The 14,475-nt window shown below is 38.1% G+C and overlaps 1 protein-coding gene across 2 annotated transcripts in view; it reads right to left on the bottom strand.

Moving 5' to 3' along the window:
• The window catches only part of EFTUD1 (elongation factor Tu GTP binding domain containing 1), a 154,148-nt gene that overhangs the window by 31,580 nt on the left and 108,093 nt on the right, over positions 1-14,475 (bottom strand). For both annotated transcript variants that reach the window (XM_011983678.1, XM_011983680.1), the window contains one exon: positions 2,862-2,993. In XM_011983678.1, coding sequence (XP_011839068.1) covers positions 2,862-2,993 — 132 coding nt within the window. The remainder of the gene's footprint in view (positions 1-2,861; positions 2,994-14,475) is intronic.

Below are 14,475 nucleotides of genomic sequence, written 5' to 3'. Positions count from 1 at the left end.
TGACCTGTGGGCATGAAGTAGAGGGTGGCTGCCATGACATTTTGATCCCCACTTGGGAAATCAGAGAAAGAAAAGTGGAAGAACAAATACTCATGCCATGAGCCATGATCATGCTACTGAACTCCAGCCTGGGCAACAGAGTGAGACCCTGTCTAAAAAAAAAAAAAAAAAAAAAAAAAAGACAGGACCTGGGGATATGTGGTCTATTCAAGAAAAACAATGGATGTGTCCAGTGCCTCTCAGAGGCAATATTACTGGAAAGTCTTATAAGAGAGTGAAATATCCCAACAGTCGTCAGACATGTAACCTATGAATAAAGGGGTCACTGCCCCAAAATAAGGATGATATAAGTTACTAGGGCAAAGAGTAAACAGACAATAAATACCCTCTGAAAGCTCATAGGAACAAGGAAGGGAAGCTTCCCCAGACATTCTGAATGTAAAATAACATGTGGACAATGTGAAAACACCAAGAAGGCAAAATAAAGAGTACAAAGTTCAGACACTGAAAAATCAAATGGGGTGCTTCAGTAACACAGTCAATAAATGCATGGTAAAACCAGTAAAAATAATATACTTAATGGGAAAAAAATAGTAATACTCCTTTTAAAATTATGAAGAAAATTATGTGCCCCGTCTAACCATTTAAGTTTATTTTTCACAAAATTCAGATAAATTTAATGAAAACACACATGAGGAAGCACACTTTGGCCTCCAAATTGATAATCCTGAATAATTCTATTTATTAGACTATCTCATTTATGGAAAGGAAAGGAACTTAATCTTACTATGAGTCAGCTTTAGGACAGGAAATACACTAGGTACTAGAACCCTTCATCTCATGTAGCCAGTCCTTCAAAGAAGCTGGTTCTTTAGAGTTGGGCTTTTACTTAGCTTCTATAACAGACACCACAGAGTAGCACATAACCATAACAAAGGCTTTTAAAAATTATAAATTTCTATTATTAAAATATCACATCTTAGGCCAGGCACAGTGGCTCACACCTGTAATCCCAGCACTCTAAGAGGCTGAGGTGAGAGGACTGCTTAAGCTCAGGAGTTTAAGACCAGTCTAGGTGACATGGGGAGAACCCATCTACAAATAATAAAAAAAATTAGCTGGGCATGGTGACATGTGTCTGTGGTCCCAGCTACTTGGGAGGTTGAGGCAGGAGGATCGCGTGGGCCCAGGAGGTCAAGGTTGCAGTGAGCCGTGACTGTGATTGAGCCACTGCACTCCAGCTTGGGTGACAGTGAGACCTTGTCTCAAAATAAAGAAATAAACAAACAAGTAAAATTATGGCTTAAATTATTATTGTTTCCTATTTGTAAAATGCATGTGCAAATGCAATAGAGAAAAACTAAGTAAGAAAGAGGATACGAATAAATAGTAGACACATCTAAGAATAAGCCATGGTTGCCAGACTCAAATATCACAACTTAAATAAAACTGAGCTTTCTTGTATGTATTTCGAAGGATTGAACACAGTAGACAGTGGTTAGAGCCAGCCTAGTGAGTAGAATAAAAGAACAAAATCACGAAAGGCCAGGATCTGGACAAGCCTAAAAGAGGAAGCATGTTTTACATAGACTGGGATAAATCCGTGCAGCAACCAAGGCACTGTGTCAATCCACAGTGATGGGCCACAAAAAATTCCTATCTCGAGGCTGAAGGCAGATGGCTATTTACTAGGGCTGGCCCCAGAGGTCTGAGGTCCAGTCCTCCAAGTATCTGCCCTGGGGCTCCAGGGATCCTTAATGGCTAGGGGTATGTCTTAGAACTTGAGAGAGTGATGAGTTCAGAAGGGTTAGCTCTGGGGAGAGGAGGGATACATATGTTCAGGAGCAATGAGGCCATTATATACCTCAACAGAAAACTACCATTTTACCATTTGTTCTTTGGTTTCCTTAAAGCATGGTCTGGAGATTCTTCACTGACAATCACTAGCACTGGAATAGCAAAGTCACAGTGATTTAGGATTAGCGATAGTCAAGGGATGTGAAATACAAAAGTGCAAAAGGATTGACTAGGTAAAGACTATAAGCCAAAGACTAAGGAGTTGTTGTTATATGGTCAGGCATATGCGAATGTCAGGTGGCCAGCAGGAAAGGTGCAGAAAGTGGTTTCTAAACAGATGGGAAATTCTCAGTGTCCAGATAATCTGTCAAACCTAGAGGGAACAGGCAAATGATGGATTCTGACCCAAGGAGCTTGAGATAAGATTCCAACTAAGAAGTCACCTAAAACATGAGCTTTGGCTGGGCACAGTCGCTCATGCCTTTAATCCTAGCACTTTGGGCGCCCAAGGCAGGCGGATCACCTGAGGTCAGGAGTTCAAGACCAGCCTGGCCAACTTGGTGAAACCCCATCTCTACTAAAAACACAAAAATTAGCCAGGCGTGGTGGTGGATGCCTGTAATCCCAGCTATTCAGGAGGCTGAGGCAGGTGAATCGCTTGAACCAAGGTATTAGAGGTGGTGTCGAGATCACGCCAGTGCACTCCAGCCTGGGCAACAGAGTAAGACTCCACCTCAAAAACTAAACTGAACTAAACTAAACAAAACAAAACAAAACATGAGCTTTGCTAAGCTACAATCCTATGCCAGGGTTGTGGAGGATGTAGAGATGTCCCTGTCTTTGCCATTAAGAAGATGCAGTCTCCCGGACAGCAAAGGTACCTGTAACCACGGCATGTTCCTAAGACAGAAGTTAGATGCCCTTTGAAGAGTTGCTTCTACTATACACCTCAATGAAAATTCATTATATACTGCTGAAACAAGTCATGAGGAATCACATACTAAATACATGCTATGCTTTAAAAGAATAATAAACATATGCTTTTAAAAACAAGGTTATCTTACTTGGATGTTTCGGTTCAACAGCAACTCTCACAATGGGAGTGGCTTCGAAGTTGAGTGGTATAAATGGTGGGCAGGAGGGCAGGCTACACAGTGTTGCAGATTTCAGCACAAAATCTTGAAGGCCTCCTATTCCTGTAGGAAGAAAAGATCCATACGGTCAATAAAGGATGATAAACTCTGAATTTATGTTAGAAAAACAGCAGCATCAACCCAGTATATGTGTCACAGAGCCAAATGCTTCCAAAATGTTGCAAGAAATGAGGCAGACCTGCACCATTTTTTTTTTTTTTTGGTACACCTGGATACCATTTGATTGCTGTCAAAATACAGAAATTCTGCCTTTTGTTTCCCATATGTACAAATCTTATTACATCAGATTGGGCTAATGCATACCTACTTCGACCACAGAAATGATCACTTCCAGACATATCTGTCTGAAAACACCGATTATTTCTAACACTTAGTTGGTTTTAAAAAATATATTAATTTGATGAAGAAGATGGGTCTCTACTGAAATAATCTTTTGCCAAATCCATTTGCATGAGTAAAGGGAATTCAGGAACTTAAAATGTGATGTTGCTATGTAGTATGTTACCCTAAGCCACCCTCCATACTTCCCCTATTTTAGAAGAGAATCCTAGTCAACCCCTTCCCCCTGCCATACACTCACTTCAGGCTTTTGGCTGACGATTGCATGAGACTCTGAAGGTTGCATATTTGTCTTTGAGCAGATGGAAGCAAAAAGAATATCTTAGAAAGAGTGATAAGGGGCCAGATGCAGTGGCTCACACCTGTAATACCGGCACTTTGAGAGACTGAGGCAGGCGGATCATGAGGTTAGGAGATCAAGGCCATCCTGGCTAACACAGTGAAACCCCATCATTACTAAAAATACAAAAAATTAGCCGGGCATGGTGGCAGGCGCCTGTAGTCCCAGCTACCTGGGAGGCTGAGGCAGGAGAATTGCTTGAACCTAGAAGGTGGCGGTTGCAGTGAGCTGAGATAGTGCCACTGCACTCCACCTAGGTGACACAGCGAGACTCCGTCTCAAAAAAAAAAAAAAAAAAAAAAGAGTGATAAAGAGGTATACTGAATCTCACACCCAGAGTATGAGTAGACAACATTTTAGAACAAATTAAGAAACACATACAGAGGGCCAATGCAGTGGCTCACGCCTGTAATCCCAGCACTTTGGGAGGTCGAGGAGGATCACTTGAGGTCAGGAGTTCTAGACCAGCCTGGGCAACATAGTGAGACTTCTTTCCATAAAAAATTTAAAATTTAGCCAGGCATGGTGGTGCACACCTTTTTATAGTACCAGCCACCTGAGAGGCTGAGGTGGGAGGATCGCTTGAGCACAGGAGGTCAAGACTGGGTGACAGACTAAGACCCTGTCAAAAAGGACAGGAAAGTATAGGACAGGAGAAAGAAAGAGAGAGAGAGAGAGAGAATGAGCGAGCGAGAGAGAGAGGGGAACACACACACACACACGCGGGCCATTTTTGTGCTTTTGAGTTGAGGAAAGGAAACAAAGAAAACCACTTTGCTGCCTTTAGTTGACCAATTGATGTAAAGGTACAGGGCGATGGGAGGCCACCCAATCACACATCCAGGCTGGTGGAGGGGAACTGAAGCAGAGGCTTCAGGTACACACACTTGGAGGATAATTTAGATGTTTTTTGTTGTCTGACCACACAGTATGGAAACCTCCCTCTTAACATCCACCTGAACCCTCTGATATCCACCAGAATTTACCACCTCACTACATTAACAGATAGCTCCAACTTTAAGAAAATTTTCCTTGCATTATTCTAAAATCTGTCTTTCCCCATCTCCACACATTGTTTTTAGTTCAATTCTCCAAAGGTTCACAGAAAATGTGCTGCTTCTACTTTCACAAACTAACTTTTGGATTTTGAAAGCATTTGTCAGATCCTTTTAACTCTCTTCTGCCTCACATTAAATATCAGTAGCTCCTTTAACTATTCAGCACAGGACATGATTTACAGACCTTTTTTGTGCATGGGATCCTCTTCAAACTAAAGTTTCCAGGATGTTAAATTCCTGTGCCTCCAGTGTACTTCTTTGGTCAAAATCTAAATTTCTTATTATTGTACCTCTTAGCTCAGCACACATAGTGATACCTAGCTATAGCTTCTTGTTTACATCTCCTATTGGTACTATGATGTAATAGATCTGGGTGTGTCCAAGTTTCCACTAAGTCTGCTAGAAATAACATCTCCCAAGAGGCTAAGGGTTTAGGAAAACCCAATAGTAAATATTCCCTTTCAAACCTCATCTATCCTGCTTCTGACCTCTGACCAGCATGCATTTCCTTCCTGCACACAGAGCACATGGTTTCAATGAAAAGATAAATGCTGGTCTTTCCTCCGTATTGCCAGGTATACAGACTGCAGATGGTCAGTATATTTTAAACACTGTCTCTTTGAACTTCTGGTTTACATTTGCTGTTCCAATTACCGAATCTACTCTTGCTATTTAGATATGCCCAGATTTGCTAACATGAATACAATTCTCCCAAAAAACAAAAAGTCAAGACCACAATATTCATAGCTAATATTAGAATTTATGGAAAAAGCAATGCTTCAAAGATAGTAAAAACTTCACTACCTGTACTACATGTCAACATTTTTACTTATTTTTAAATATAATTTTAAAACCTACGACAGGGAGGACCATTAAGATGATCTAGATGAATCACTATAAAGTAACTTTAAAATCCCTTTTGAGAATTTCTTGATTTGCTATCAATTATTAACTGCACAACTTGTTCTTTACACAAAATATAGTCTGAAGCAACTTTTTGTTTTTAAAAAATAACATCAGCAAGTACAATCTTGAAAAAAGACTTTATACCCACAATTCCACCATTCTAATATTGCCACTATTTTCTTTTTATATTTCTCTTTATTGTCTTCTTTATTGTCACACATAATTTATAGTATTGTAATAACCATAAATTTCTTATCTTTTTTTCTAATTAAATCATGTGATTTTCACTTCAGTCACTTTAGTGAAAATTATAACAATTAGGGACAAAGAATTCCTTCACAGAAAGCACATTTGCTAAAGCATTTTTCAACTGGAATTGGGGGATAAGAAGTATGGTCCCTCCGGGTAATCATTTCAGAATTCCCAGGGTAGGAAGAGTGACAGCATGGGGGAATAAAATCCAAAATTAGTGTGCCATTGATTTGTTTTTAGTCACTATATTTATTTTCACATTTCATGGATTATAGAGGGCACCAGTATTTTTTTTGTTTATCAAAAAAGTACATGTAATTTACAAGAAATAAAAGAGAAAGCAGGTTGAGGAACATGGAGCTAAAGCAATTTACTAGATGCCAAGAATTCTACTTTTTATAGAAACACCAGTACTTTTGTCTGATTGAAGATAAATTATCAAACCCAAGCCCTTTATGATCCTGATTTTTCTCTATACAACAAATAAAATTAAATAAATTGGCATGTGAACTCTATGTTACAGACTGGAATGACAACTGAGTACATAGGTCCTTGCTAGACTGTACACTATACCCTTCAAATTCCTCATAATCAAAAACCAGTATTTTGTAAAGACTGTTGAGCCAAATTTTTTTTTTCTAGGCTGTGCCCTAATATTTCCCTTTAAAAAGAATTCCAGAAACAAATATTAAGGAGAGTATCTTTTATGATATGAGACTGAAAAAAATTGTGTGGGGCTTGAGAGATGAATTCACCTGTTGAAAACTTTTTTTCTATTCTTTACAACTCCCTGTTGCACGGGTTTAATCAATCTAGGATGATTAAACTAGATACTGGCAAGTAGGAAGACGGTAAAACCAATAGTGAATACTAACACTGCTTTCTGTGGGTGAGCCTGTTAGCTGTCTGGATAGGGAACAGAATTACCCTCTTCAGGCAAATTTGGATTTGTAAAGTGCTCTTTCATTGAACTGTTATAATTTAATTCTAACATTATTATAATTTTAAAAATTTGTGGGAAAAAACATTAAAATATGGTCTCTTAATCACCAAAGTTTTATTTCAAACTGACTTTAACATTCTTCACCCAAGAACCATCAACCTGCTCCTGTTAACCTGTTTAGGCTGGAATTAATGGATCTCTTTAAACCTTTGCAGTAAATGCAAGTCATATGTCATGAACATCCATACAGCCTCATGCCTGTGAAAGAAATGAACATCACTTTGGAAGAGAGATGAGGATTTTTTTTAAAGTACAAGTTCCCCAGGTAGTGGGAATCTAGAGAACCCTTAGTTTTGAAAGACTATCTTCTGCTCTAGGCCCCGCTGCATTTGGATACCAAAGCAGCCCATATCCTCTGTTTCCAGTTTTATGCCTTGGTTCTGTATCTTTCATCAAAACTCAGATTCCGTGCTCTTTGACTCAACTACAAAGAATAACAGGGAATCCACATGCTTCATAACTGCTGTCACCCTTTTCAAGCCTGTTTGGCCAGTATCTCCAAAGTGGATCAGTATTGCTTAGCTAAAGTTTTCAGAAGATGGGTCAAGTCTGTCCATCATGCTAAACAAGTCCATTAAATCAACTGCCCTTTAACTTCTTGGTGTTATAGTAGGTCGTTGGGAAAAATCTTGCAACAATGACATCACTATGTCACAAATTTTTTTCTTCTCATAGGAACAGACTGAGCTAATAGTTTTTTGTGTGTTTGTTTGTTTTTGAGACGGAGTTTCGCTCTGTTGCCCAGACTGGAATGCTTGTGGTGTGATGTCAGCTCACTGCAACCTCCAGCTCCCGGGTTCCAGCGATTCTCCCCCCTCAGCCTCCAGAGTAGCTGGGATTACAGGCACGCACCACCACACCTGGCTAATTTTTTGTTTTTTTAGTAGAGATGGGGTTTCACCATGTTGGCCAGGCTGGTCTCGAACTCCTGACTTCAAGTGATCCACCCTCCTTGGCCTCCCAAAGTCCTGGGATTACAGGTGTAATAATAGTTCTTACATATACTTCTTCAAGATCTGTGGGCCCTTTTCTCAGAAGAGAAACTACACAGGAAATGAGAAGAAAAAGTAACACCTAAAGAACCAAAACTCTTTTTTTCCTGGAGATATGCTGGCTTACTATCTTTGTATTTGAGAAGAGGTAGAAACTTGCCCCTCAGTGTCTTGAACAAGTTAAAAGTTTTATAACTGTGTCACTGTAAGGTCCCAATTTATGCCCCAAGAAAGGATCCTGAAACAGTCAGACCACCATCATTCTATTAGGTACAGACTGACCCAATGGAGCTTGGTTCTCACCAAGGGAATAACATGGTTTTCAGTGTGGGGGTATAGAATTGAAATAGTGGAAGAAATTCCATCTGGGGCTTGGAAGCAAAGTAGAATGCCTGAGTGGGGCCTGGTATTTTATCATCTCTTGGTGTGTCCTAACAGGACAAAAAGAATCTACAGAGCATCTACCCAAAAAGGATCTACCCACACTCACAACTGTATGATTTTCTTGGTGAGAATAAAGCTCCAATTGGGTCAGTCTGTTCCTAATAGAATGGTGGTGGTCTGGGTTTCTTATGATCCTTTCTTGGAGCATAAATTGCGATCTTAAAGAGGAATTAGAGAGAACTGAGGTAGAACTGCCAAGTCTTGGTGGTTTGTTAGGAGCTCAGAAGAAGGGACAAGAAGGAAACAAGAATAAAATCCAGATTCCTGGCATGGACAACGAGGTAGATAAATTACTAGTTCAAAGCAGTTGTCTATTCTTCTTTCAGGTTTATAATTTTTATTATTTATATTAGTTTTATGTAATAAACATTTGAACTCTTTCACATTTCTTCCTCCAGCCTATAGCTTCCCTTTATATTTTGCTTCTATTTTTTTCCCTGTAGTAACTTTTTGAGCTTTTTCCATTTGGTGTCTAAGTTTCAAAGCTCAGGAAGCTGTGCTTTCAAATAATTGATAAACAGTTATTCAACTTTCTGTTAGTCTTTCAATGAGTTCAGTTTTAAGGGCAAGGACCAAAATGGGCACTTCATAGGTTCCTCAATGAATGAGTGCACATGAGCACAGTTGCCATCTTCACAGAGTTTAAAATCTGGTGAGGGACAAAGGCAAATAAACAGTTAATTACGACACAATGTGACACATCTCATAACAGGAAAAGTACACTTTTTGTTCATGTGAAGACAGAAACTGAAAAGGTTATGGGCCTCCTGGAGAAACTAGCATTCAGGAGTATGGAAATAACCAAACAGAGGACATGGGGAAGAAGTGATGAGGTGTGGAAACGGCACCACTAGATGTCTAAGTGAGAAACCAAGGTCATTATTGACAGCTTCAGGGTGGAGCATTAAGGCACAAGGGAAAAGACTTTTCCATCCCATTCATTTTCTTTTCTTTAGTCAACATGCTTTCTTGTTATGTTCGATTTGGAATCCAAGGAATTTGAAAGTTATAAAGTTCTAACCTTCTGCAATAAATGCAAGTAGTGGCAGTGGTGGTTATAACAGTCAGAGTAGCAGTCGTTTTATTCATAGATTTGTTAATCAGATTTAAGAGTTCCTTTGGAGTATGATATAAATTGCATATTTAATTTTTTGTATATATTGTTAACTATAAGGAAAATTATAATAACTTCTTTATGAAGCGCAAATTCATATTCAGGATCAGATCCATTTATGAGTTTTGTATCCTGTCCCATTTACCTAAATTTATATTTTATATAGTAACACATGGTTTTAAGTGATACTCCTTTAACATGTGCTGCATTCCAATTCAAATGATTTAAATAAATGGGGAAACACACAAGATTCAGCAAGTCAGAAGCACAAAATGCTTAGTATAGTTGAAAACAATGCTGGAAATTTGTTTTAAGACAAAAAGAAAAGGGGAAGAAAAGATACAGCTTTACACAACCAGGAAATCATAATTGAATTCCTTCTGCCTTTAAACCCTAAATATTTTCAATTAAAATCAGGAAACAGAGTCACTTCTGGAAGAAATGGCAACTTCAGCACAGGTATACAAATGGTCCTGATTGAAATGATCAAAGAAAGAGAAAACTAAAGAAAACCTGAATGAGTAGGTGAAACTAGAGAAGGGCACCTTGAACTGTATGCTATTTCTGTTAGTCATGGATCAGATTAAAGGAAAATATTAAGGGTCAGTTCATAACTCTCTTCTTGAGCAAGTGGCACAACCTCAGGAGGATAAAAATACATAGGCAGTGTAGTGACAGTGGTCTGTTAGACAACAGATCAATGGAAAAAAATGAAGAGCCCAGAAAAAGACCAACACATGTGGGAATGACGAAGGGGCAACAGTGGCAGACAGGTAGGACTATTCAGTAAACAGCATTGAAACAATTAGCCAATGCAATGGAAAAAATGATATAATTGCATCTGTGTCATACACCATCTAGAAAAAGAAATTTCATATAGATCAAAGACCTAAATGTGAAACATAAAACCTGAAAGCACAAATCATATGATACCATAAGACTGAAAATTTGTAAGACTCACTATATTCTTTAAAAAACTTCAAAATAAAAGATACCAAACAAACATGGGAACAACAGATGCTGTGGACTACTAGAGAGTGGGGAGGGAGGTTGGTTAAAAAACTACCTATCAGGTACTATGCTCACTACCAGAGTGATGGAATCCGTACTCCAAACCTCAGTATCATGCAATACTCTCATGTTAACAAATCTGCACACATACCTCCTACATCTAAAGTAAGAGTTGAAATTTATACACACACACACATCCCGCAAAGATAAAAGCTGCAAAGTAAGAGATGCTTTCAATGTCTAAAGGAGACAAAAAATTGTAAGTATATAAAGAACTAGTACAAATCAATGAAAAAAAGCAACCCAATAGGAATCTAGGCAAAGAATATAAATAGTCCAAGAAAAGACATTAAAAGAAAAGAAAGCCTCAGCCAAAAAACATTAAAAAAAAAAAAAGAATCTCATTGATAATAAGGTAAATGCAAATTAAAACCAGATACTATTTCACACCAATACAACTGGTATGAGTCTGAAGAAACCATGTGTTGGCAAGTATGTGCAGAAAAAGTAGGTCTTGCGCACTGTAGATGAGAACAAAGATTGTTACAACTATGAGGGAGAATAAGCTGCGATGTTCATTAAAGTATGACTAGACTATTCAACTCACCAAGGTGATTTCTAGTTGTATATCCCAGAGCAGTGTTGAGAACAGGCACAACTGTGTACCAGCAGTGTTGAGAACAGCACACCACCCACAGCCATACAACCCCACTGTAGGTGATTTAGTGAGTGAGTGGTGGGGGCGTTTCTGATTGGGGCCTACTACTGGCAGTTACTGAGCAGGGGCCAGTGCTTTGCATGTGTGAAAATGTCCTCCCGTACAAAGAATTACCCTCTTTGTATAGTTTTTGAATATTCTGCTGGAAAAATCTGTTCATAATAATCTGAGTTTAAATCTAATTCAATTTTAATAACAGAATTTTCTGTAGTTTAATATACACCGAATTTTCAGAAATGGAATTACCACATAAATCAAAGGAAGTATGAACTTGTTCTGAAAACAAGCTGTTCACCATTTTATCGACAGCCACTCATGGTGTATGAGTCATCAATACCATACATCTGTATCAAGCGACATCTGTGACTGTCACAGAAACATGGTGACTACAAATATCTGACTTAACTCATGTAGTCAAACTGGAACATTTATATACTAAAATGCACATTATTTTATTGTAAATCACCTACCTTTTATTTATCCCTTACATTAAAGTATTATACTGATATTTCTGAAATTATGTAGGCAGGCAGATTATTTGATCTTTGAATTTCATTTCTGGGTAGTAAAAGTGATGTCAGAATGTTTGTTATGAAAAGAAAGTGGGGTTTGACAGGGTTAAGAAGTACCCCCTAGAAAAACTCATCTATGTGCACAAGGAAAAAAATGTTCAAAGGTATTCACTGTAATGCACCTGTCATAGCAAAAAACTGAAAGCACCCTTCAATATCCACCAACAGAAGATTGAAAAAATAAATTATAATGAATTCATACAATGGAATCAACATAGAAAAAAATCTGTAAAACATAAAACAGTACAATAATGGCAAGTTACAGAAGGTCATGAACAATATGATACTATTACGCAAAGTTTAAACATTAAATAAATATATTGCTGACAGACACCTATTGAAATTACAAATAAGTTTTAAAGCACTGGGAGAGAAAATTACACAGCAAGTTTAAAGAAGTGGTATGGTTGGGGAATCTGGGAGTTATTGATGGGATAAGGAAAGGATATAAAGGGACTTAGCTAACATTTAATCAGGTATAAAGAGAGTTGTACAATTACAGAAAAACATTAAAATTAGTTGAGTCTGGATGGCAGGTACATGAATGTTCATTATATTATTTATTGTTTGAAATACTTTAAAGTTTTAAAAAGTTAATGATTGTTACATTCAGCTCCTGGTTTTTATCTTTTTCTTTATTCCTGTAATTTGCAAATATTCTATAATTAACTTATGTTTGTAAAAAGGTATCTTTCCTCTTTTAAAATGTGTGCACTTTAAAATTACAACTTTAAATGCATACATAAAATATGTAAGAAAAAAATACATGCATAGAAAATAGAGCTGGGGGATCTATTCCAAAATGTCAATCGTGGCTATGTCTGGATAGTGGGGTTAAAGATGGTTCTCATTTTACTTTTTCTATATTTAAACAAATGGTCACACCAAATGTACTATTTTTATGATGATAAAAATATTTTTCTTTCTTTTTAAAAAATACATTTGGGCCAGGCACAATGGCTCATGCCTGTAATCCCAGCACTTTGGGAGGCCAAGGTGGGTGGATCACGAGGTCAGGAGATCGAGACCATCCTGATTAACATGGCGAAACCCTGTCTCTACTAAAAATACAAAAAATTAGCTGGGCAGGGTGGCAGGTGCCGGTAGTCCCAGCTACTTGGGAGGCTGAGGCAGGAGAATGGCATGAACCCAGGAGGCAAGACTTTGCAGTGAGCCGAGATTGTGCCACTGCACTCCAGCCTGGGCGACAGAGTGAGACTCTGTCTCAAAAAAAAAAAAAAAAGTACATTTACGTCAGGGTAGAGCACGAACCCAGTTCCTCACTACCACAAATTATGCAGTCGAGTTCCCCACATTTGGGAAAATCGCAGGGGATCAGCACACCTGGAGTGTATTGAATAAGCCTCACCCTGGGAAACCACCTTTGTGGTCTTGGTATCTCCCCTACCAAGTATCTATGATGATTAAAAAAAAAAAGCTTAAAAATAACCAGAAGTTAAAAAAAAATAGCCTTTTTGTAACTTCTGTGCCTTGAATGCTCACATTGTTTGATGAACCTGGGATTATACTGTAAATGGATTACATTTGCATTAATCAATTTAGATCCTAGAAACTGAAAATGTGGTCTCACCTCTGGATTGCCAGACTTGGATTTCATGGTGTCTCGTGTCCACAGAGGGAGTCTTGGATTCCTATCTGATAGGGAACTGGAATGTTTCTTGAGGTTAACCAAGGTCCTGAGAGTAAGGAGTATTAGCCTTCAGTTTAAGAAGGCTGTGTTGAACCTTAGTCCCACTGCCAAACCCTAATCTCTAGATCTACTTACAGGCCACCGTGGAATTAGATGTGGGCCTGCATCACCCGATGCCACCCCTGTGTCCTGTACCATCTGTAATGATTACTTTTCCAAAGGTTAATATTTTCTACAAAGTCAATTCAGGAATTATGGAATTTGGAGGGTCCTGTAGAATCTTACAGTCTAGTACACTGTGATTTCCTTGAGGGCAGGCTCTAAACAGTTGCTGCAAGAATATGTCATATATCTTCTGTGCTTCTTAGATTTACTTCACTAAGTGTCTAGTAACCACTTATATTTATAAACTCTTGCTGTGCACCACGGGCGAGACAGAGATGAAGACAGAGATCCCACATTCTATTTTCTCACATTTTCTTATTGTAAGTGCTCCTGAAGCATTTTTACAATGCAGTCACATTATTACTGAGTATTCCAATCCCTGAGCCTTGAAGCTTCGGATTTTTGAGACTATTGCCCTACGTCTGCATCTTGATGTGGCACAAGTACTGACTGTGACATTGATACAGCTTACTTGAAGAAACTGAATTCCTAAAAGGCAAAAGTAACAATATTAGAATATTAACTAATTTTTAAGCAAATACCGATCATTTCAATTCAAGTCAGTATCTTTTCCAGTGCATGCATTACTTCCTGGTGAGAAGCAGCAACTTTCAAAGCAGTTCTGTTATTGTGGACTGAAAAAAAAAAAACAACCTTCACATTTTCTTTCTCACTTAGTAGATCAATGAAATAACCAGAAATACAGGTTGAATTTTTGGTATTAATACCATTTTCTTTTTTCTCTTTTTTAAAATTTATTTATTATTATTATTATACTTTAAGTTCTAGGGTACATGTGCATAATGTGCAGGTTTGTTACATATTTTATTATACTTTAAGTTCTAGGGTACATGTGCATAATGTGCAGGTTTGTTACATATGTATACTTGTGCCATGTTGGTGTGCTGCACCCATCAACTCGTCAGCACCCATAAACTCGTCATTTACATCAGGTATAA

The sequence above is a fragment of the Mandrillus leucophaeus genome, unplaced genomic scaffold, assembly GCF_000951045.1.
Source record: "Mandrillus leucophaeus isolate KB7577 unplaced genomic scaffold, Mleu.le_1.0 Scaffold254, whole genome shotgun sequence".
NCBI classification, from domain to species: domain Eukaryota; kingdom Metazoa; phylum Chordata; class Mammalia; order Primates; family Cercopithecidae; genus Mandrillus; species Mandrillus leucophaeus.
The sequence above is the reverse complement of the archived record's forward strand: the minus strand, read 5'-3'. Positions and strand labels throughout refer to the sequence as shown.